This window comes from Myotis daubentonii, chromosome 9, assembly GCF_963259705.1.
Source record: "Myotis daubentonii chromosome 9, mMyoDau2.1, whole genome shotgun sequence".
NCBI lineage: Eukaryota > Metazoa > Chordata > Mammalia > Chiroptera > Vespertilionidae > Myotis > Myotis daubentonii.
Window position 1 is genome coordinate 64,315,538 of NC_081848.1, and position 25,684 is coordinate 64,341,221.

The 25,684-nt window shown below is 38.8% G+C and overlaps 1 protein-coding gene across 1 annotated transcript in view; it reads right to left on the reverse strand.

Annotated features, from left to right (window-relative positions):
- Positions 1–25,684, reverse strand: part of DCDC1 (doublecortin domain containing 1) — a 333,377-nt gene that overhangs the window by 155,998 nt on the left and 151,695 nt on the right. Inside the window, exons 10-12 of the mRNA XM_059711140.1 lie at positions 24,713–24,883; positions 5,391–5,492; positions 2,077–2,240 (exon numbers count right to left, since the gene is read on the reverse strand). Coding sequence (XP_059567123.1) covers positions 2,077–2,240; positions 5,391–5,492; positions 24,713–24,883 — 437 coding nt within the window. The remainder of the gene's footprint in view (positions 1–2,076; positions 2,241–5,390; positions 5,493–24,712; positions 24,884–25,684) is intronic.

Genomic DNA, 25,684 nt, shown 5'->3' on the forward strand with positions numbered 1-25,684 from the left:
AATTAATTTCTAACCATTCAAAAGAGAGAGAAGGGAGATTTTAAAAAAAGCGGTAAAATAAATGTGGCAAACTCTAAATTGTTGAGCCTTGGTGAAGGATATATAGATATTCATTGTATTATCATTTCAAGTTGTCTGTAGATTTGACATTTTTCTAAATAAAAATTGGGAGAAAATAATTAAAGGACTCAAAATTGAAGCAGATATTGGCAATATCATCTTTCGTAAATTAGTAACCTGATCCCCCATATCAACATATACTAGGCAAGTTAGAATTACTCCCTAAAAATGATTATCATGTATTTAGTACACACTGCACATTTTCTCCATATATTTTAAATTGGGATGGAAATAACTTTTTAGACATAAATTTTAGAAATCCCAATAATAGCAAATGCATAATGGTTTCCAAGTGCCTCATATTAGGTTCAAAACCAGAAAAAGAATACATTATCCTATTAAAATAACAATAATGAACAAATAAGACTATGGATTCCTCCAGCTATAATCCTCAGTTGATTTTGGAGTTATTTCAAATATACTTAGTGTTTCTATTAGTTATTCCACTAATATGATACAAATAACCAAAATCAAGTGTTTGAGCTTATTAAAATCCAGTAGTATAGCAAACATTAATAAAAACATCAAAATTAGTCAGTCATTGCTTTCACTTTAACAATGATATTTAAGAAGAGATTACTAGCCAAACATTTTAGTTAAAAATCTTTCCTTGTAATAATATTCGTTGCTGTTTGTATCATCCAAAAACCATTTTCACAGTGCAATTAAAATGTATTTTAAAATCTGCCTTTGGGGAAAAAACACCATTCCTTACAGATATTTTGAGTTTTATAAATTACACACCATTAGAAATTATTAAGTATTTTAATTTTATTCTACTAGAACAGGTGAAATAGAATTTTGTAGTATATTACCAACACTAATCCTCCCAACTTCTTCCAAAACCATCATGGACTTCTGAGTAAATTTATTTCCATACTTAAAATTTTGACTATTAGAATATAGTCAAATCCAATTAGCTTCTAGCTCTGTCCAGGTTATTTTCATTATAATTATGATCAATTATACTCTATAAGCAAAATTATTTTCCCATGTCCTCTATTGTGTTCTACAAATAAAGAGCTAAAAAAAAAATTAAGAGAAGGCAGAAAAGTGTAGTATTTAAGTTTACTGACAAGCAGTTTCAGAGTTCATCTGAATGTATTCTCTCAAAAAATGCATAAATCTCCAAGACAGTCCACACACAGCCCAGCTCATCAGTGCCTTCAGACTGCAGCCTTTTTCTTTCCTCAGAAACACAAATAATTGTATGCAGGAATTTACCAATCTACAAAAATTTACACAACACTTTGCAATAACCAGTAATTATTGTGGGATAATATAAGGCGCCTTTGAGAAATACAACTTTGATACGATAGAGCTTACGAGCTTTACCAATTTATCTCTAGCTGTTCTGTCATTGGTGCTTAAAAGGTTAAGACTTTATTTGTGAAAACAGAGAGAGAGTAGGGAATCATGTTGTCTACAGCTTCATAAATCTTGCTTAAAATCCTTTTCAATTACCATCCATTTCTCCTTTAAAAAAGGACAAAAAATAGAGGAGTGGAAGCAGGTCAGGGCAGTGTGCGACAATGACAGTGTGATGGGCTTGGGCCCCCCGTGGCGTTTCCATCTGCTATCATTAAGGTGACTACTCAGACATGAACAAATCCCACTTGCTGTGCTGACAGGCAGACTTCAAGAACTATGACAAGGCATTAAGACAGAAAAGTCAGAGAGAGACAGCGAGACAGAGAGAGAGAGAGAGAGAGAGAGAGAGAGAGAGAGAGAGAGAGAGGAGGGAGCGAGGAGAGGGAGATGGAGATAGAAAGAGAAAGAGAGAGAGAGATGACAAATTTCACAAACAATACTGCCTCACAAAAAAAGCACATTTTATTGGAATTCAAAATTTTAAAAAATTTTCATAAATGGTGCTCTTGGCTTCTCAACTCTCCTTTTAAATTCGTTTGCCCCAGAAGAGACTGTGGACAGACAGAAGAAACACCTCGCTCCTACCTGTACGCTTTACCATAAGAGACCCAAATTTTTTGCTCATTCTTCAGCAAAAGTGGGTTCTTAATTTCTTGACCATGCTCATCGAAAAGCCGTGTTGAAGAAAAATTGAGGCCTGGTGGGTTGATGGAAGATCCTTGAAGCCTTTGATGAATCCTGAGAAGTAACTGGTGGGGGAAATAAGGAAGAAGAAGAAGAATTACATAAATTGTGAACATCTGGAATAAACGGCCTTTACTCTGTAACAAATGAAGTCCAAACAAATGATAATTAAATTCATATAGAATGCTAAAGGAAGTGTGAAATGATGGCAGTGTTTAGCTCAAAGGAAAGTAACAAAATGAGCATGGGCTTTTAACCAGCAGGGGGTGCCACAGGCTTGTGATTGAGCTCTGACCCTTTGGCGCTGGGACTGAAAGCAGATGTGACAGTTTTACAGGAAGAGTGTTTAGCTTCGACACATGGTAACAGTCCTCTTCGATGAGGGTTATGCTTTTCATGTGGGAGCTACACATTCTCTTAGGGCCCTTGCAGAGCATGTTCAGGTTTTACAATGGGTGGTCTCCCCATCCCCACTAACCTGAGATAACCAATGGTCGAGCAATTCACCATCTACAGGATTGCAAAAATAAACATGACTTTCAACCCAGGCTGCTTCAGAAGGACTCATCCTGGCTGTATTTTAATGAAGGGCCCTGAAAATGCTTGTGAGCCACTTCAATGTTTTCAAGTTGTAAATAAGATATAACTGAAGTGTGAAGTATGAAATGCTGTCATTTAATAATTTAAGTACAAGCATTGTCAGTGTTTGCATCTACCTTACCTTTAGGGTCTCTGGATTATCAAAATATTTCTAATTTAAGGCAGATTTCAAATGAAAGTAAATACAACAGAACTGGGTTGCAGATGGCATTTTAAAAGACTTTTTCATTATTTTCAGTTACCTTTGAGTGTTTAGGCCTCTACTCTTTCCCACTCTGTGCCCCACACTATCCATCATTCTGTTCTCCCACCCTCCCACCCCCTACCTCCCCAGCCTAGCCTTCTGTCACAGGCTTCCTTTCCTTCTCTCCCTTGTCAGTTCCTGTGTCTCTCAATTTCTTGTTACTCTGTAATCTTGGCAGGAATGCAGTTATAGCTGTGGACTTTCCTTGCCTAGTTCTGTTTAGGGTGCCCCTTTCACTCCTTCTATTAATTTCCATGGAGGTATATTGGGATGTGTTAAATGCCGAGGCTCAAAGGAAAGAAGAGAAAGTTGCAATCTTGTCATATATGCCAGTTTCCTCTCCTATTGGTTCTAAACTCTTGACTGAGTAAAATATTTTCTTTGATCAGCAACTATATTTGTAGAATACCTAAGAATTAGGCTTTGTCCTAATTAGAGATAAATAATCATATCTCTAATTTTATCAGCTCTACATTGTTTTCAAAAGCTCTATATTGACCAGATTGTCAGCATCAGAAAGGCAGAAAATGATAACACATTTTTAATTTCAATAAAGTTAATACTTCTCACACAGTATCGTCAAATCCTTTGAATTACAAATAATAGCTACTATTTTCTTTAGGGGTATAATAGGCAAAGATGTTAGAATTGTAAGAGTTTGCATTTTTTTACTGGAATCACAAACATGTATTGAAAATCTGTATAGTGAATTCACAAAACCCTACATATATTTCTGTGCAGTCCCAGCCATTGAGCTTGTTTTGTTGCCTTGCTATTATGTTGGAAAAGCAAGCAATGCTGATCATTGTTAAAATCACAGCGATTTTGTTTTATAGTCATTGCCTTTTTTGTAAAAGGGAACGATTTCTAGTCCAGGAGAGAAATGTGGACACCAAGAACGGGAATGTGTGGTAGGAAAGTATGTGAATGGCTGACCACAAAACAAAATACACTTTCACTGAACTTGCATCTCTATCTCCATTTTCTCAACTTGGTGACAGACTGCATTTTAGGGTTTCAAAGATGAGTATCCCACAGCTTCCAGGAGATAGGGCCTCAGTGCCTTTTATCTCAAGGTAGTTGGGTAAGGCTGGAATGCAGTGACCAAATATATGTGATATTCGTCACCCATTTATCTTTACAACTATCATCACCAGGGCTTTATAGGATAAGAATTTGTTCAGGAACCTGAGGAGAGTATGAAACAGTTTAGGCTCATGACTGAGACAAGTGTGCACCAAGGAAACAGACATCCTTGAATGTCACCAGGGATCTCCCAAAGAGCTTTGCCGTGTTCCTAATTCAAGTTTCCCCTGGCCCCCCAGGATTAACTTACATATTATAGAAGCAAAGAACAGTCCATTTCAATGTGTCACAAGCCAACTCAAAAAATTCCTACGGAGTATTAGCTTCCTATATAAAATAACATAAATGCCATCTTCAATTTAATATGAACCAAAGAGTAAAGTATCCTAATGTGAAAATGGGGGGTGAGGGGGTGACAAGTAGATAATTCTAGGAAAACTTTCATATCATGGTAGTTTTAAATAGTCAGAGATGTGATGGTAAAAAGAAACCAGCCAAGACTCTTGACCCTTCTCTCTCTAATTACTGAAGGTAGCATTTCCCTTCTCTCCTGGCCAAACTAATGATCAGATAAGAGTCTTCTAATTTTATGCAACTTTAGTGGCTGACCGTAAAAGCCAGGTAATAGATACCACCAGGGAGAGGCAAGTCAGAGGGTGCTGAACTCAAGAGGGGGGAGGAAGAAGCAAGTTCCAAACAAAAGCCAAGCAACAGAGCCCCAAACACTGGTGTGCGCTGGGGCGCATAACCCCAATTTGTAAACAACAGGGGTATTCAGTGTCTTTTTATGCAAGACAAAGACCCCAAATAAAGGTCCTGAATATGTTGACTCTGCCTGAGAAACATCCCAATGGTCTAGAAAATAAAGGTAAGAGTGTCTAAGAAAAACCATTTGGGCCTGGCCACAATGAGCATAGGAGATCAAAGCTGCATGTTAGTCGCTCAGGGTCTTGGGCTTGGGAACACCCTAAATCCAGAACATACCCTCCACTGAATATCATGTCACTTCTTTTCAGAGTGTAAACAAGAGGGCAACCCCAGAGTCCAGTGTAGACAGATTCCCAAATACAAGCATAATGAACGTTAAGATGCTGTTAAATAAGCGGCCCCGAGTGGATTAGCAGAGAGCCAAAGGAATTCAGACGTCAATCTTAAGATTATCAATCTTTACAGACCAGCAAATGACTGATCTTTCCTAAATAACTTTAAAGATGTAATTATCTAAATTAATGACAAGTAGCTTGGAAGACACTTAGAACCGTAAATGAACAGTCGGTAAACTCACTTTTTCCATCATATCACCAGTTTGGTTTGGGCTGTTAGACACCAAATCTTTTTGGCTGATACAGATAGAGATCTCTCCAGTGTCTTTACCATTTTCAAGTACCTGAAAAATAAGTACATTCAAAAATATAAATAAATACATGTACACACACATACGTACATATATTCATACATACATATATAAACACAAACGGTCCTGGCTTTGAACAACAGGGGGTCGAATGAAAGTCATGGGTGCAGGAACTGTGCGAAGCAAGGCCTCTTGTATGAACATGTGCAGGCATTGGCAATGAAAACCAACAGGACTAGAATAGTAAAAAGCCCCTCATTTCTTTTTTTGGATTCAGTGTCTTTAAACTGACTAGCACTCCCTACAATCTTAACATAGAAGGAAATGCGGACATTAAAGGAGGAATCACGCATCAGAAAGCTCAGCTAGACACCAACTGACTAGCTCATTTCATTCTTCTTGAAAAACATAAAGCCACAACATACGTGAGGGACGTCTGATTTATATTTAAAATAGATCCGTGTTCAGTTTATCTATTGACTCATTAACAGAAAATTCAATTTGACAGATTTATTGCAAAATAGTACTATGAAAGCCTTCCACTTTAAGTGCATATATTTGAAAAGTTGTTGAGAACAGACATTATGCAACAGCCGCTAAACAAATACACTAGCAAACATTCTAGTCTAAAGTTTCCCAACAAACCAGTCTCAAAGGAGGGAACTAAAGTGAACACCACCCTCTGACCACATTGAGGGCCCATGTGGGTGTGCCATTCACCTGGAAAGAAAGGAAGCCGGCCAAGAGAGGCCTGATGAGTAATTTAAATGCTTGCTTTTCATTTTGCTTCTTTTTTCTCAAAAGTTATTTTCTTCCCTTTCTGATAGACCTACCGCATCAAGGTAGCCATTTTATGTATTTATAGCACTATTTCCAGAGAAGATGATTTGGGGCAATAACTTATTATAAAGAAAGAAATCTGTTGTACTTTTATGATAGTTCAAGGGTTATTTAATAGATCCTACCTGGTTTGGGAAATACTGTGCTTCAATAGCACTTCCTCGGACTATACACATAAAAGGAGGGGGAGGGGATTAAAAAGAAAAAAGAAAAAAGGAGTAACAGTTCAAGAACTGCGGGTCCATCTCTATTTGGAGTTTTTCATCGCACTGATGGTCCAGTGGAGAAGGCATAGCTCTCAGCCTTGATTTGGTGATATTCCACACCCTATAGTGTCTTTTGCTACCAGGGATTATTTTAAATCTCTTTTCTAAGTAAAGATATGCTGGAAGCTAATTCCAGCATGGCATAATAAAATGCAAGAAGTCCTCAAAAGGTTGTTGGGTTTCTATATTCAGCAGGCTGAATCATGTTATTGCCTGCTGGAATAACTGAAAGCATTTCCCCAAACCTAAAGATTTGCATATATTATTGCCTGCTGCCTGACAGCTGAGGGCAGTTTCCCTAACCTGACAATGCCTACTGTATACCAAACCTTGCCTATGATATGTGTATCTGCTTTGCCTTAGGGCAATTTGTGTTAATAAAGAGTGAAGGGTCCAGAGATTCAGGGAATTTGGTTACTGAAGCTAGGTCTCCTCTGCTCCCCCATGTATTCCAAATTTATATTTCATGTCTAGCCTCTTTATTAATTTACTCACAGCCCTTCTCCAGATTCCTGAACCCTTCTAGATGCTGAGAAAGACCCCCCGCAAAGATACAATTCCAAGTAAGAAACCTCTCTAATTTTGCGAGGAACTTCATAAACCCAACCGTGGCCAGCAAACCAATGGGAAATGAAGTAGGAGGAAAATCTTACTGTCCCAACAATCCCTTCAGGGCCCTAATCTGGAAAAAAACTTTTCAATAGAGAAATTGAACAGTTAAGGTCACAATTCTAGCTGCATGCAATTCTGCAAGGTTAGTGTTGACAAAAGCTCAGTTAGATGAACATATTGATGTTCCTTTGTCAAGACTTGCTAGACGTGAAATCAGAGTGCAGCAAATTATACTCTAGAAAATAAGAGTGAGTGCCAAGTGCCAAACTGAGAAAGCAAATAGGACTTGGTCAACACCTAGCAGCATCACTAGCTCACTAGCTCACTGCTTTCTCCACAACTTCTAACAAGTCCTCCTTTCTATGTCTAGAAAAAGTATTCCGAAGAAGAAGAAGGAGGAGGAGAAGGAGGAAGAGGAGGAGGAGGAGGAGGAGGAGAAAGAGGTGTATTAATGCTTAAGAAAAAGTTTAGGTATTTGAGTGAAAGAAGGCTATATACCATTCATATAACATGTGGAGTTTTTTCTTTATTTCTACAAAAATAAAAATTCCCCAAGCTGAAATCCTATGAGATTCTGCTTTTTGTAAGGCTCAGCTCTGGTTCTTAAAATGCCCATTTTTTAAAATCCAAGTACTGAATTTATTTTTTCATCTTTTGCATGAGAAATATTTTTATTTCTATTGTCCAATGTCTAACAAAGATAGCTCTCTGCACAGAGTTACTATGATTGACTAGATATAGGAAAGTAAAAAATAGTCCACACCTTTATTTTCCTGTTGCCTTATCCTCAACTTAAGAAAAACCTGACTGCTATATTGGCTTCCAGTGGCTCTTTGGATGGCCTCACCTCCCTACAGTTCTAAAATTAAATTCTCACCCTTGGAATGGGATGATGCACAAAGCCAGCTGAGTCTAGTCTTGGGTCCCAAGGAGGAAGGTAACAGAACCTAAATGTTTTTTTTAAATGATCAAGATCCTCTTGAAAATATGGTAGCTAATGACTAATTAAGAAAATAACTACAAATAGAAGTTTACTTTTACGCCCTTAATTAGGCAATGTACAGAATTTTAAGGAGTGTTTGCCATTAACTACAGTCTTTTCACTTTCATTCACATCAATATTAATATTTCCTGAGCAAGATTAAATTGGATTAAGGTCAATATTTTATTTTAATGATGTTAAGTGATTTGCTCATTCGTCAAATGAGTTTATTGAGTTTAGCGCATGTGCCAAGCAGTGCTCAGGTGTTTAAGTTAGACCAGTGAGCCCCACTGGCATAGCTCAGTGTCACATGCCTGGGTTGCAGGCTCAATCCCCAACGTGGGGTGTGCAGGAGGCAGCCAATTGATGATTCTCTCTCATCATTGATGTTTCTATCTCTCTCTCTCTACCTCTCCCTTCCTCTCTGAAATCAATAAAAATATATATTTTTTAAAAAGTTAGACAAGTGAACTAAAATTCTCACTCATGAGGAACAGAACAAGTTAAGTAAATCATACAGTATGGTCAGGGAATATTCAGGTCTTACGAGGTTTGAAGTTAACACATTTTGGTGGGCTCTCTTCAACAAAAAGAATGCAGAATTAAAGATGGAAAACTAGATACAAAACATTCACTTAAGCTGAAACCGATTTGGCTCAGTGGATAGAGCGTCGGCCTGCGGACTGAGAGGTCCCAGGTTCAATTCCGGTCAAGGGCATGTACCTGGGTTGCGGGCACATCCCCGATGGGGGATGTGCAGGAGGCGGCTGGTCGATGTTTCTCTCTCATCGATGTTTCTGACTCTCTATCTCTCTCCCTTCCTCTCTGTAAAAAATCAATAAAATATATTTTTTAAAAAAAGAACATTCACTTAAAATGAGTAAAGATACCATAATAATTTACACATATTTAAAAGCTCACATATAATAAAAACATTACAAAATTCAGAAACTGTCCCAAAATACTTGCATTAATAAGCTATCCAATGCACATAATTTGGCTGAATTGTCTTTGATCACCTCTTTTATAATATTTTCTAAAAAGAGAGAAAGAATAGAAAGATAATGCCATCTTCCCTCTTGCATGGTTAATCAACAATATTTTTATTATTGATTAGAAAAACTACTCTCAACTTCATAACTTGGTCATTTTATTAAAAAAATGTTTAGGACTGTTGGCAAGTTTGGGGAAACCTTAATCAGATTTCTTTAAAATATGAGCTGTAAAATGTAGAAGAATTTCCTACAACTTAGTTGGCTTTGTTAATTTCACACCATTTTCCCCTCCAATATCCACATATTTTGGTGTCAGGCATTCTAGTCACAGTCAAAGAGCAACACTCTGGCCAGCAGGCAGTAGCTATCTACCTGGAAGCTCTTCCCACGCCAGATGGCTAGTACTAACTGAGCTGTATGGCGAAGTGACTGCAGACCACTAATGACATTTAGCCACACCCAAACTAAACGTATCCCCAACTCAATTTCCCCTTTGCTAGACTTCGAAAAGGCCTGAAGCCATTTCAGCACTACTTGGTGAAAGGGAAAGCTTGACAGAGAGGAAGTTGGAGTGGAAACAGACAATGGTCTTAACCAATTATAATAAAAATGTATTATGTTTGCAAATCTTACAGAACCATGCAACCATGTGTACACATCGCTAGGGCCTCTCCCCGAGATGTAGAAGGGACCTATGCAAGGAAGGGGTCCTGAAGCTTACGTTTCACTCGCTTCATGACAAATGCACTTCTGAGAGGGCTGCAAGGTAGTAAGTGCTATGTAAAGAAGAAAAATATAGCAGGGCAGGGGATATAGGGTCTGGGATCAGGGAGTGAGATGGGCGTGGTGGCCGCCAATAGAAGCAGGTGATCAGAATAGGTCTTTAAGAGAGGGGAGACCTGAGTGAAGACTTAATGGTGAGAAGGTGAGCTAAGCAGATAGCTGGTGGAGGAGCACTGCAGGCAGAAGGAGCACCTAGAGCAACGAAACCAAGACAGGGATGTGCCCCGGTATGTTCCAGGGGTCTCAAGGAGACTAGTGTGACAGAGCACCATGATTGAGAGGGAGAATAACGTGAGGTCAGAGAATTAAGGGGTTGGCAGCCAAATAGGGAATCTCTGGAGGATTTTGAACAGAGAAGTAACAGGATCCAACTTACACTTTTTAAAGGATCATTGCGGCTGCTGGGTGGAGAGTAGGCTACAGACAATTAAGGTCATATGAAGGGTGGATGATGGTGACTCAAAGTACTATATGTATATGCTATGAATAACAATGGGCATGGTGAGAAATGGTCCATTTCTGTTATTCATTCCAGAGCAATTTTACTTGCTTAATTTATTGATTATCAGGATTGGGAAATCAAATGTGTAGCTAGTCTAATATTTCTGAAACAGGATGTCTACATCTATGGGTGTAAATAAAATCAAACTAAGTAACTGTTCATACTCAGTATTTGTGAAGACATAAATATATCAACAAAGTACTGAAATAATTAATGTTATAGAGACAATGACCAAAATTTAACTCATATAGGAAAAGATGAGCTAAATGGGGAGTTTTGAGCTAATGTGGCTCTTTGACAAGTTTGCTTGGCACCACTTATGACATCCATTTAAGGACTTGTATATGGCCTAGTTTAGTGTCATTATCCAGACTTCAATGTTACAAGTCTGGTTAAGAGGTTGCTGTTGGGGGAACAGCAGGCTCCCAAACTCTCCATAACTGCTGAGCAGACCCCCCTGGAAGCTCTCTGTGCGTGAGTGGAAGGCCAAACACTGAAGCTTCAAAATGTCTCAGGATGCAATGCTGTCAAGAGGCAATAATAGGAAAATGACAGTGCAGTGTGTTGCCAAAAGTTGGGAGGCTAAACAGTAACAGGATTTACTAGTAGAGGTCTGATGAAGGAAAGGAATATAAAATAGCCACACAAAACTATTTGGCATATTCCAGGTGAGTATAATTAACCATGTTAAAATAAGGATAACTTACACTTTGTCTTGGATTAGGCTCCCCAGGAAACAGACTCTGAGGCCAAGATTTACCTCTGGAAGTTTGCTGGGAAGTGTTCTCAAGAGCAATACTAGTTAGGAAGTGAGGGAAGCAGGACTGGGCAGGGGGAGGTGAATTGTTATGCAGTTGCAACAGCGGCCTCTAGTGGGAGCTCTAGAGCTGAGATGGCCCTTCAGAGTTCTTCAGAATTGAGGCTAGGGAACCATGCCTTTGCACTGCTTGCCAACCAAATGCTGGATGAAGGTTGCCCCCAGAATGAGGCCTAATCTTGGGAAAAGCAGCTCCTTTACACGGAGGGCAATTGTCTAAGAAGTATGTAGCTGTGGCAACTGGAAGGTGGGTATCTCAATGCTGAAGAGAGAATCCTGACAATGGGGCATGGCATCCACTCACACATGCACGGTTATCGAGAGTGGAGGATGCTGTCACAGGCATTCAATCACTCAATACTCAAAGCCACCAGATTTCCCAGGTGAGTTCCAGGAAGGTTAAGTGACTTTAGAGAGATCTACTCATAAGGGGCACAGAAATCTTTAAAAATGAAATTCTATGATTTTTTTTCCAGCTCTATTGAGTTACAATGGATATATTACATTGTGTAAGTTTATATTGATATATATTGCAAAATGATTACCAGTTTTAGCTAACACCTCCATCATGTCACCTAATTACCTTTTTTTTTTTCCTATGGTGAGAACATTTAAGATCTACTCTTTTGTCCTGGTTGGTGTGGCTCAATTAGTTGAGAGTCATCCCATTCACCAAGGGGTCACAGTTCGATTTCCAGTCAGGGCACATACCCAGTTGTGGGTTTGATTTCCAATGGGGGTGCATATGTGAGGCAACTGATCGATGTTTCTCTCTCACATTGATGCTTCTCTCTCTCCCTCTCTCGTCCTCTCTTTTTAAAAATCAATAAAAATATTTTTTTTAAAAAATCTACTCTTTTAACAACTTCCAAGAATATAATTCAGTATTGCTGATTATAATCGCAATGCTATGCATTAGATCTCAGAATTTATTCATCTTCTAACTGGAAGTTTGTACCCTTTTGTCAACATCTTCCCATTTCATCTACCCCCTAGTTCCTGGTATCCACCATTCTACTGTTTCTATAAGATTGTGTGTTTTTTAACCAAAGTCAAATAACATGAAAGTTAAAATATTTTTGTTATGTAAGAAGGTCATCAGTCATATTTATGGGTAATTTTTAAAAAATCTTCATCCAATCAGAATTAAAATTTACCTTTGGAGATAGAAAATAAACTCTAACTGAACTAACATTTTATGAACATTAAGTCAAATAAATGTACTGTTAGTTTTTCATTTTTACAGACTTGCAAGATAGTTTTTAGAATATTCTCATTTTCTATGTTTTCTCAAATGTATAATATATTATAAATCAAACAATAAACATGTTTAACTTTAATATTTAGATATAAAGCAAATATTTATAATCTTATCTTTAGATAAGATATAAAGCAAATATTAAAATTATAGGGTTCATTCAGACAGTACAAATTTAATAATGAATTAGTATATTTATAATACATTTTAAAAAGTGTTTTAATGCCGAACAGAGATGTCTTTGAATATTATCTAACAGGGAAGGAGCCAGTATCCATATTTTGTCTCAGGAAATAAAAATGCACTTAAGTGAAAACAAGTTATATAATTGTTAAATTTCATTAATCTAAATGAACCTGGATAGGATATCAAATAACATTTTTTTAAAGCCCAGAAAAGGTATACTTAAGAAAATAATTTATTTTAAAAGAGACATTTTGATTTTCCTCTGTAAGCTGTAGCAGAGTCTACCATTTAGATGACTGTCCATGGGATAGGATTTTAGGGGTGAGCCAGAAGATTGACCTCAAATACCTCTCCCACCAACTTACCAATACTTGAAATTGCACTTAGAGAGTCACTGCTCTGTCATAATTGAAACCCCACAGAGCAAATGATATTCAGCTTTATTGGTTATTGATCCTTTGAGGCTGTGATGTTCAATCTCGGCTCTCTGGATTCCCTCGGAGGGCCTGGGGTAGGCAGGGCTGGTAGGTAGGGGGTGAAAGTGGAGGTGTTGGTCCCAAGCAGGAGATCAAATCTGATGAGTGAGTCTGTGGGGGCAGCCACCTTCCTGGCTTCAAATAGGGTAGATCCTATTTTCATTTAACTTTCATAGTAGATTCTAAGAAAAATCTTTGATCTAAGAAAAAAATATTTTTAACTGTCTTAACTTGAAAGAAAGTATGGCATGCCTATTTCCTAAGAGAAAGTTGTGTGTTTTTTGGGGGGCTTGGGTGGGCGAGGTGGAAGTGAGAACCTGGGATAGCTGACAGCCTGGATTGGGGATTGGAGGCTGAGAATGGAGAGGCCTGTGAGATGGCCCTCACTGGCTTCAGTTACCCTGGGACTGGGCCTGTGTTCCTTTCCTTTAAGCATGTAAAGTCATATTCATTGTTTTGTTATAATTTTTTAAAGTGCTTCTCCCTTATCCCATTTTCTGTGTCTACTAATAGTAAAAATTTTAAAGCAAGGTGAATGGTTCTGCAAAAGTATTCTCTTTGTATTTAATTAATATTCTCACCAAATTCAATATATGAAAATGTTCAAAATTATCTAGAAGATGGTGGCAAAGTAAAGGTACTTGTATGTCATGTCCTAAGCTAAGTAATTTCAATATTTCAAGGAAAAATGGAACAAGTATCTCATTTTGTTTAAATTAATTTAGCGCTTAAAATTATATTTAATTGGAATTAAAATACCAGCTATATTAGTCCTATGTGTAGCTGAATATAATATGATATATTATATACCAGAACATGGTAAATGAAAATCTTTGGAAGTGCCTGGGCTTAGTATATTTTTTTCTCATAGGAAGTAAGGGCTTTTTTGATGAGAAAAATATACTCATATCCCCCAAATTATATTTTACTAGAGGAAATGAACATTACAGTATTACATGGGAACCAAATTATCAGACTTCCCCAAATTCTCAGCTTCAGAGGTCATATACTCATCTTTAAATAGAGTATATGTTTTTAATGCTATTTCGTTTCTTGTTAAAATATACCAAATATACCTGTAAACATACTTTCCCCCCTAATATAAATGAGTACTCTGGCTAACCAAAACTTTTACAAAAGCTTACTGCCTGTGGTAATATTTTTTTCTTTAAGAAATAGTCAATTTTTATCATAAAAAAATTATCAAAACTGTAGTTAGAATCTTAAATAGGTATAAATGCATCACTTCGTTTGCACTGACTAGAAAATCTGCATTCATTTCTACATTCAGATGGACTGATACTTGCTAATATTCATGGTGAGCAAGACTAACATAGACGTCAGTGGGTAATCCAGGGACATGAGCATATATGCAGGAAGAGAATCTCAGCAACGTGAGCATCTCAAACACTCTGTGAAAAAGCTAATTGAGAGGTAAAAACAAATTACCTGCTATGGAGAAGGACAATCTCCCCGAGAGAGTGTGTGCCTGCAGCAGCAAGGTTCAGTGGTTGCGTTTAGTCTGGGTAACTGCTGGGACAGTAATCCAGCTCTGGCCCGTGGACCTTCCCCGCTGACTGCCCACCTGGCAATTCTCTGGGCACCTCTAGACTGTCAGGACTGCCGGGGGGGCGGGGGGGAGCCTGTTTCATTACAACCAGCTCTGCCCCAACCAATTGCTCTTCCCTGATTTTGATACAGATGCAGTTTTTCCCTTCAGCAGGTCTAAGATTGTAGCTTCCCGCACACAGAGCTTTACACCTGGCTGCTGATGCCTGTCAGGAAATAGGCTGGGTGAATACACTGGCATTTCCACCCAGCCCCCCAAGAGTCAGGGGTGGGGGGGAGAAAAAAAAGGAAGGCAGGATGGAAGTGAGCTCTGAAAAGAAAGGTAGCTGAGAGGTTTCAGTGCCTACTGCTAAGCGCTATCCCATGAGGTGTTAGAAGGCATTTCAAGTTTCTTTGCCTTTAAAATGAACAATCCAACATTTGCTCACTATGGTAAAATCTACATATGAAAATCAGTTCTCTCCTTCACATTTTGCCAAACATTTAATGAATGTTCTTGAAGTCACAACATTTCAGTTTTTCTACGCTAGCCACATTCCTTTGAAAATGAATGTAAAGTTGACGGTTTACAACTTATACTTAGAACGTACTTTAAATTTGTTTTCCTACTGTCTACTCAAATAATGTAGGTGAAATAACAGTTCAGTGGTTGTAAATACATATATGGAAGAAGTAGTTAAATGGAAAGACAAAGATCAAGGAATGTACAATGGAAATATGGACATAATAATTATGCAGGACAGTGACAAGGACACACACAAAAGAAATCTTGCCACAATTTTATGGATAGCTGACTGCAGTTATATCCTTCTATGCACTTAACTGTTTCATGGAATAAATTAAGTATTTAAGTAAGCTTCCTAGTAATACATATGGTTAGAGAAGTGTAAATTTTAAAAATGACCACAATATAGATTGCAAATTGCAAATAGTTCCACAGAGCTCCTGTGTCATTGGTAGAGCCAATTCAAGTGTCCAAAGCATAGGAAAGGACAAGAGAATATTATGGATAAAAATTAGCATTTTTTCTCTCATCAATCAAATTACCCCATTTTCTAAATATAGATATGCCTGTAAACGAAAAATGATGACATTGTATAAAAAGCTGAAAAGACCTACACATTAGTTTTACTGTCTTCATAAGGTATTAGATTGTTCAAATTCTATGAAAATTCATGGGCTTGGACCAACAAGATGTTCGTTCCAGCCTTCTCTGCACCTTCCCACAGTACTTAGCACAATACTTTGTTACAATATGTATTTGGTAATGTCTGGATTTACTAGACTATGGACTTAAAATCTTTTTTTTCTGTAATTTGAAGAATAAAAATGGTTAGACACATACTTCCCAGAGAGTGAACTCCATGATAGACAACAACATTCTATACAAATAAATCTGTGAATTACCTTTTTAAACACACACACACACACACACACACACACACACACACACACACACGTTAATGTCTTTAAGCTATAAGAGAACAGTATAAAACTAGAAAGGCTAATAAAACCTCAAAATAACAGCCCTCTGAATCTTGTTTTTACCCAGGTCACTAAATTCCACTATATTTCTCCTGTTCACAGTCAGAGGGAACCATGTGAAGTTAGCAAAGATCGAGCTTTGAGACCCTTACTTGCTGCAGCTCCTAGGAGTGCTGGGAGTTGCTGAGAGCTAGAGAATATCATAGATGGGGAAAGGAAGCCAGAGAGCAATTAGGTAGTATTTCTGATAAGCTTCCTTAGAGAGATCTTGGAAGAAAAGATCCAAATCTCCAAGCCTTCATTCATTTGCTTTATTGATTTACTTTATTGTTTTAAATAAATAACCACGTTCAGGCCTGATTTTAAAGAGACTCTTCTTCCTCCAAATTTTATAAGCTCTCGGCCCCACAGAAACTGGATCTGTCTCTATTGGCAGCAAATAGAAGACAACCCACAGAGCATCATTGACCAATTGTGTGTGAAAAGCACTAATTCCAGTTGAAAGGATGTCCCTGTACTCATCTTCCACTCATTCCCCTATGCTTTCTCCCTCCTACTCACACATCCCACACGCTTGCTCATCAATTCTGTGTCAGATCACCCACCTTCCTCCTAGTTTTTCCACCCACCATCCCCTACAGATTTGCTAATACCCTTTCCTATCAATCCTCTCTCCCAGGGAAATGCTAACATTTCTGACAGCATCTCCATGGGGATGAAGAGGAGGAGGAGTTGCAGGGAAAGAACAGGACTGGGAAGGCAGAAGTCACTGAGCCATGGCTACAGCAGATGTTCTCAGAGTGGCTGGGGGTGGTGGCAGTGACAGGGAATATGGAGTAAGAGAAGGTTTGGGATAGTTAAGAGTTGTTACCTGAAGGGTTTCATACAGTATGGTGTGCACTAAGTGTGACCACCTTTTTAAAGGTAAAAATAATAAGAAACCTCATCAACCTTAAAAGTGCTGTGATGCAAGAGAATGTGCCAGAAAACAAAACAAAAAAGTGCACACTGAGCTTGTGATTACACAAGACATGTGAATGAACATGGAAATGATGTGCAAGGGTGAGAATAGTCATATAACAATTAATGTGATTATGCGTAATATAACTTTTTCCTAAAATTATCTAACGTTGTTGTCATGCTGTGTTTTCTCTTTCTTCTTTCTTTCTTTCTTTCTTTCTTTCTTTCTTTCTTTCTTTCCTTCCTTCCTTTCCTTCCTCCCTCCCTCCCTCCCTCCCTCCCTCCCTCCCTTCTTTCTTTCTTTCTTTCTTTCTTTCTTTCTTTCTTTCTTTCTTTCTTTCCTTCCTTCCTTTCCTTCCTCCCTCCCTCCCTCCCTCCCTCCCTCCCTCCCTCCTTTCTTTCTTTCTTTCTTTCTTTCTTTCTTTCTTTCTTTCTTTCTTTCTTTCTTTCTTTCACAAGGAACTTTCCTATAGTGGGGATGGACATCCAAATTTAAGCTGTTCTGGGTCCTTTGTCTTATATGTCCACTTAAACTGTATTATGCCATGTGATTCAAAAAATGGGACTGAGACAATATATAACACAGAAAGAGTGTGTCCTTTTAAGAGATGATCTTCTCATATTAACACCTAACTAAATTATATTTTTAAATTATCAATGAAATATATGGTGAGGATGAGGTCAGTGAAAAAGTGAAGGCAACCATATACAATATGAAAAAGCACCCCAGGAAATTTTGAATCACACCCAGCAACAGCCCCTAGTTAGTTGAGAACCACTGCTCTAGAAGATGATGATAGGTACAATCGATTATTTTGGTTCTTGAAGCTGAGCATGGTCTTATACAGATATTCAATGGAGTGATATAAGTCAACAAATAGAGAAAATTGGAAAGATAATCATCACAATTCATTTTTATTAGCTCTCAGATAAAAATGAATAGGCAAGGAGAATAAGTTTATTAAGTTCCTTCCTACTTTACCTTCAGAGTCCATTGCCTCATATCTTTGAAGCTACCAATAATTTTAAATCATCCCCCATATTCAGCCTACACAGTGTGGTCTAGGCAGTTACATGTTCATCAGAAAAGATTCAGACTAGCTGCGGGTCTAATCGCATTAGACCTGGGTCACTTCATTTATTATTATTACTCAAGTCTGGTCATTCCAGCCAGAGAAGTCTTTCTATGTCTTTGCTCTCTACTTTTCCTTCTGAAAATATATCTTGAAAAGAAAATATAAAAAATATATAATTGTTCATCTTGTAGATGCTGTTTAAAAGAAACTTTCCCTTTCCACAATGATTTTACTGCTAGCCTTTCCCACATTACTGATGTAATAATACAGAGAAAAGTTATGGCTGGTTAACTGTCTGGAATGAGAACTTATTTTTGAGGGGCTATTGGCTATGTTTCTAAAAGTTACTTTAATAAGCCTTCTATGGTTCTCAACCCTCCCTCTACAATGTAATTCTAACCTGAATGTGACTGATATCTTCATTCATGCTAATAAGGCAAAAGTGAAACAAGGAAGCTATATGTAGAGATACTCTTGATTTTCAATGATGAGCAATTTTTTTTTTCTAAATCAGGTCATAGTTTTTATATACTGGAAGAATACTTCAACTTTTTGTGCTATTCACAATGTAATCGTCACAGATTGGACACCTTCATATTTAATCTGAATTGTAAATATTTTCTCCATCACTTTAGTCAGACCCAGGGTTGGCAAACTTTTCTGTAAAGGCCCAAATAGTAAACATTTTAGGCTTTTCCAGTCATAGGCTCTGCACCTCAACTGCTCAGCTCTGCTATTATAACGTGAAAGCAGCGATAGGCAATACATCAACAAATAGGTATGGCTGTGTTCCAGTAACACTTCCTTTACAAAAACATGCAGGTTTGGTTTGCCAACTCCCTGGTCTAGACAGTCAACAAAACAGTAACTCAAGTCTGTATGTGCTGATTTCTGACTGTGGCCACTTTCAAGTTACAACAAGCCATAATTTTTATAAATTTATTTTAAATCTTAATTTTGAAAGTATTACATAACGTCCCTCATTTTCCCCCACTGACTCCTTCTAGCCTGCTCTCCCCCAGGCCTTTACCTCCCTATTGTCTGTGTCCATGGGTTATGCATATATGCATACAAGTTCTTCCGTTGATCTCTTCCCACCCAGCCATCCACCCATCCCCCTTCCCTCTGAGATTCAGTAGTCTGTTCCATGCTTCTATGTCTCTGGATCTATTTTGTTCGTCTGTTTATTTTGTTCACCCACCAACATATGAATGAGATCATGTGATACTTGTCTTTCTCTGACTGACTTATTTCTCTTAGCATAATACTCTCCAGGTCCCTCCATGCTGTCTCAAAAGGTAAGAGATCCTTCTTTTTTACCACTGCATAGTATTCCATGGTGTAAATGTACCACAGTTGTTTTTTAACATAGCCTTTGGAAGAGGCACACAGTAGCACACTAATATGTAGCATTCCCACTAAACAGATACCATTGGTATAAAAAACCTGAAGAAGCTTAAGTAATATTAAAATGCAATAAAATTATTAGGAAGTGAAAAGTATTTGTTGTTTGTTTTAGATATGACTTATTTAATTATAACTTTATATAATTTAGTCTTTATTAATGACTACATTTAACAACTGGCTCACAAAATTCCTGAAAATTTATAATCAGCGCTCTCAAGCCAGGAGAAGCCAGCCTCAGCGTACCATGTCAATTAAACCCAAACCCCTGGAGGTGGAGGCACGGATGTTTTAAAAGATCTCCAGATGATTCTAACCTGTCACTGCATGAAGGCCTGAGGGTGGGGCTCATGTCCAGCTTTTTTGGAATATGGGAAGAAGGGGAACTTAATCTTTGAGAAAAAATTAGACATTGAATAGGGAAAAACTGGAGAGAAAGAAGAGAGAAGCAAATGAGGCTGTATGAAAAGAGGCACAATGAAGGAGGCGGCCTTGGAGGAGGAAGAGAGAACGCAGACCAAACTAGGGTGACCAACATCCCAGTTTGTCTGGAACTGAGTGGTTTCCTGGATGTGGGGTTTTCAGTGCTAAAAGCAGAAAAGTCATGGGCAAACCACCGGAGGCACTGCATTTTTAACTTTAATTAATTGTTACTAATTTAAGATTAAATAACTACATGTGACAGTCACTACTGTATCACACAGCACAGCAAGCAAAAACAAATACAAGATGGCTTCTTTGCATATATAAACTTCCTCTGTGTTTGCTGGTATGGAGATAGTTTTGAAGCACGTTAAAAGGGCAATGTGTGAGAGGAACAATTCAGATTCTAACATTAAATATTTGCTACCCACTGTTGTTGGGAGTGTAAAATGGTGCAGTCACTCTGGAAAACAGTATAGCAGTTCCACAAAAAAATTAAAAATACTATATGATTCAGTATTCCACTTCTTGGAATTTATTTGAAGAAAACAAAATAACTAATTAGAAAAGATATATGTACCTCTATGTTCATACTGACATTATTTACAACTAGAGCAGGGGTGGGCAAACTTTTTGACTCGAGGGCCATAATGGGTTCTTAAACTGGACCAGAGGGCCGGAAAAAAAGCATGGATGGAGTGTTTGTGTGAACTAATATAAATTCAAAGTAAACATCATTACATAAAAGGGTACGGTCTTTTATTTCAATAGTTTTATTCATTTCAAATGGGCTGGATTCGGCCCGCAGGCCGTAGTTTGCCCACGGCTGAACTAGAGGCCCAGTGCATGAAATTCATGCACTGGGGGAGAAGGGAGAGCCCTCAGCCTGGCCTTCACTCTCTCACAGTCCGGGATCCCTCGGGGGATGTCCGGGACCCCTCGCTCCTTACCGCCCACCTGCTTGCTGCTCCTTGCCACTTAGTTCGCTGCTCCGTAGTGCTGCCACAGAGGTAGGAGAGGCTCCCGCCACCGCAACTACTCTAGCCAGCCATGAGCCCGGCTTCTGGCTGAGCAGCACTCCCCTTGTGGGAGCACACTGACCACCAGGGGGCAGCCCCTGCATTGAGCGTCTGTTCCCTGGTGGTCAGTGCACAACATAGCGACCAGTTGTTCTGGTCGTTCCACCATAACGGTCACTTAAGCTTTTATTATATAGATAGCCATGGACACACTAGGTTTCCATTGAGAGGTGAATTGCATTCTAATGAGCATGACATTAGAAAAAACAAGTTATAGGGAAAAAAATATAATGTTATTTTCAGCATAAAACTGAATGTTAAGAAAGAAGAATTGTAGTGATAAAGGCTGATCAAAATACAACTACCTTTAATGTTATTACATTCAAATATAAATGTAATTGAAGGAAATGAGTTAGTTGAGATGTAGTAATGGTTCCTTAAATAGAATTGGGTCATACATAGAATAATTCAAATTGAAATAATTATAGTCTCTTAAATATGGGAAGTAAAATTATAAAATGATATTAATCTGACAGACTTAACATGGATACTCTATTATGATAACAGTACTTAAACTCCCTAAGCTTTCAGTACCTAAACCACTTTAATCAGGTATGACTTTTTGCCGGGAGCCGGTCCATCCTTGCTGTTTCAAGGGACCTGGCATATATGGCATACTTTTCTTAATATGTTTGCTCACCTTCTTGGCGCTGTGTTTTAACCAAAGTCACCTCTCCGAGAAAGGTTGAATCCCCAGGTAGGGATTTTCCCCTGAAGTTAGGGAGGGAATAAAACCCCTCAACTAAGTGCCAGGCGGGTAATTAATCCCTTTAACTACGAACAATCATGCTTAAACTACATAATCTTTTCTCCCTGGAATGGAGATAAGAAACGCCCTAACCTTTGTAATAGAGATTGATAGGATTGAATCAACTGGTATAAATACAGTTGTAACAAGACAGAAAGACTCAGAACTCAGGAGACAGAATTCAGAAGACAGAACCTACACGGAGCCTAGAGACAGAAGAACTTCGCTGGCGAGAGCATGCCAGAGGATCCTGGACCGGGACTGGCCTCGGAGCCTAGAGACAGAGCCTAGCGGGAGAACATGGCAAGGGATCCTGGACTGAACCTGACTACAGAGATTGGCAGGAGAACCTGACTGGAACCTGGACACTGAACCTGACTGGAGAGCCTGGACAGAACCTGGCTGGAGAACCTAGCGAGGGAACATGGCTGCAGAGCCTCGCTGGAGATCCGAAGCAGAACCTCTCTGGAGATCCAGAACAGAACTTGGCTGGAGATCCTGGCTAGAGATCCTGGCTAGGCTGCTGATCAACTGAACGCTATCTCCGTGCCCTTCCTTCTTCGCCGACTCCGTCCACACCTTTGGGGACCCCTGGACCTGCTGGGGCTGGACCCCGGCATCTGGCGCCCGAACAGGGACCCCTAGGTAAGCGCCCTGCACTCGGGACGGATCGGACTCCACCGTAGGAAGAGGGTGGATAGTCTTCGCCGACTCCGTCCACACCTTTGGGAACCCCTGGAACAGGATTCCCTTAGGTAAGCCCCCCCCCCATTGAGAACCCCACACTCGGGACGGATAGGACTCCACCAGGGTGCTACAGACCCCCCTATAGAGGATAAGTAGGGTAAGAAGGTGGATAGTACAGAACTTAGATTGAGAAGATGTGCCATACTGAGTCCAAAGAAAGAAGACTCTGTATTGATTCTTAGATTGAGAAGATGTGCCATACTGAGTCCAAAGAAAGAAGACTCTGTATTGATCTTTAGATTAAGAAGATGTGCCATACTGAGTCTAAAGAAAAAAGACTCCGTATTGATCTTTTAACATATATGCTTATTAGCAGAGGAATTAAGGTTACTCCCAGTCAGACAGAACATTTTATACAAGAAATACGTCCATGCTTTTCTGAGGAAGGAAAGGTGCCGGAAAGGTAAATGTAGAGGCATGGGAGAAGGTAGGCCCAAGGAGCCTTATCCTTAACCCCACTGCAGCCTTTCCACCCCGGGAAAGTGCAGGATTGGCAAGCTCTCCCTGGGGTGATAGATCAGGACTCAGGTAATAGCAGAAAGCGCCAATCCTACTCTTAAAATGGATACAAGAGAGCGTTTCAGGTTTTTCTTTTTAATGCTTGCTTTTAAAAAATAAAAAAGGGGGAATTTGCCGGGAGCCGGTCCATCCTTGCTGTTTCAAGGGACCTGGCATATATGGCATACTTTTCTTAATATGTTTGCTCACCTTCTTGGCGCTGTGTTTTAACCAAAGTCACCTCTCCGAGAAAGGTTGAATCCCCAGGTAGGGATTTTCCCCTGAAGTTAGGGAGGGAATAAAACCCCTCAACTAAGTGCCAGGCGGGTAATTAATCCCTTTAACTACGAACAATCATGCTTAAACTACATAATCTTTTCTCCCTGGAATGGAGATAAGAAACGCCCTAACCTTTGTAATAGAGATTGATAGGATTGAATCAACTGGTATAAATACAGTTGTAACAAGACAGAAAGACTCAGAACTCAGGAGACAGAATTCAGAAGACAGAACCTACACGGAGCCTAGAGACAGAAGAACTTCGCTGGCGAGAGCATGCCAGAGGATCCTGGACCGGGACTGGCCTCGGAGCCTAGAGACAGAGCCTAGCGGGAGAACATGGCAAGGGATCCTGGACTGAACCTGACTACAGAGATTGGCAGGAGAACCTGACTGGAACCTGGACACTGAACCTGACTGGAGAGCCTGGACAGAACCTGGCTGGAGAACCTAGCGAGGGAACATGGCTGCAGAGCCTCGCTGGAGATCCGAAGCAGAACCTCTCTGGAGATCCAGAACAGAACTTGGCTGGAGATCCTGGCTAGAGATCCTGGCTAGGCTGCTGATCAACTGAACGCTATCTCCGTGCCCTTCCTTCTTCGCCGACTCCGTCCACACCTTTGGGGACCCCTGGACCTGCTGGGGCTGGACCCCGGCAACTTTTTTTTTCTCTTCTGAAGATGCAACATCATATAATAGTCTAGGGCATTTTGCCATCTTGTTCTGACAAATAACCAATTCACCTTTTTGCCCAGCATATTCTTAAGTATTGATTTTACCAAGTGAACCCAGACATGTGTCACACTTATCCAATACAGATTCTTTTCCTTGGAAATGTAGTTTGAACATCAATCAGCCACTTGGCCTTCCACCTCTAACTCCTATTACCACTATCTGTCAATTAAAGCTTGCCCATTTCTCCCAACAAGTTGTTTTTAAAAACTGAAATACATAGTGACTCCTGTGAAAAACTTGTTTCTTGGGAAAGTTTGCAAATGTTCACGATTAAATTTCTTCACTGAAATTACTTTCCTGGATTGAAAACTACTTGAAGTGTTATAAATCCACATTTCAAAGGCCTCTAGGTATTTTCTTTTCAAATACATTCCCTGAATGGTAATATTAGCACTTGTAAGCCAACCTCCAGTTTGAGGAAAGACAACATAAAAAGAAATTCAAGCTGAGCTGCATTGTTCCATGGGCCTTCAAATGCCACAGAATGTGTTGTCTCTGGCTACACTCAATGCAAGGCATAGAATGACACCCACCTTGAGCTGCAGGCCTCTTGGGATAAGAGTTTTTGCTGGAAGGCTTTTAATGTGTTGGTAGACATAAGAGGAGAATTGCTCCTGCTCAGCCTGTAATTGGGGGCCAAGTTTAGAGAGATGATCTCTGTTGCTTTTGATAGCTGTCTGCAATTCATCAATCAGCCTGCTCACCTGAAGGGGTTAAATTACAAGAGTTGTTAGCAAGAAGTAATTGTTGATGTCACACCTATTAGATTTTGAGTACCTAGTTTGATAGGGGGAGAAATTACTGCAATACAAGGATTTGAGTATAGATCTATCTTCGAGTGAAAAGACTAGACGAGATATACATTCCTTCATCAACAAATTTTATTGATGGGAAAATTTGTAACTTTTGCACTTCAATAATATGAAACAGATAGTCATTTACAATTGCCGAATGAAAAGTATCTCTGGGTATAAAAAGAAAATACATCTGCCAAGTTTGCCAAAGACTTTTAAACTGCTTAACATCATAAAACCTCCTTAGACTTTAAATAACCTAATATATGTGGCAACAACATTTAATTTTATTAGATGTAACTTCCTTTCTATAATATTTTATTTTAACATACATATATATGATATTTAAATTTTGAATGTTAATTTAATTAACATTTGTTGGCCTTTTAAATGAATCAAACTGATATCTTCCTTTCAGATATCCAAAATATAATTTTCCAAATTTCTGAAATACAATTTTCCAAAATAGTCATACTTCAAAGACAATGCTCTATTCTAGACAGTATTTTAAATACATATCAATTTCCAAATAATGTATAGAACTTTTCCAGAGACAACAACGGCTTAGAAACATGTACCCTTCATTTTAAAATTTCTAGATTTATAATCACCGTATTTAAAAGAGATATAAACTTGACCTATGGATTATTAGACATGTTGAGGATTCAGAAATAGTAAGTGAATTTTTTACAAATTAAAAGTCATTACCAC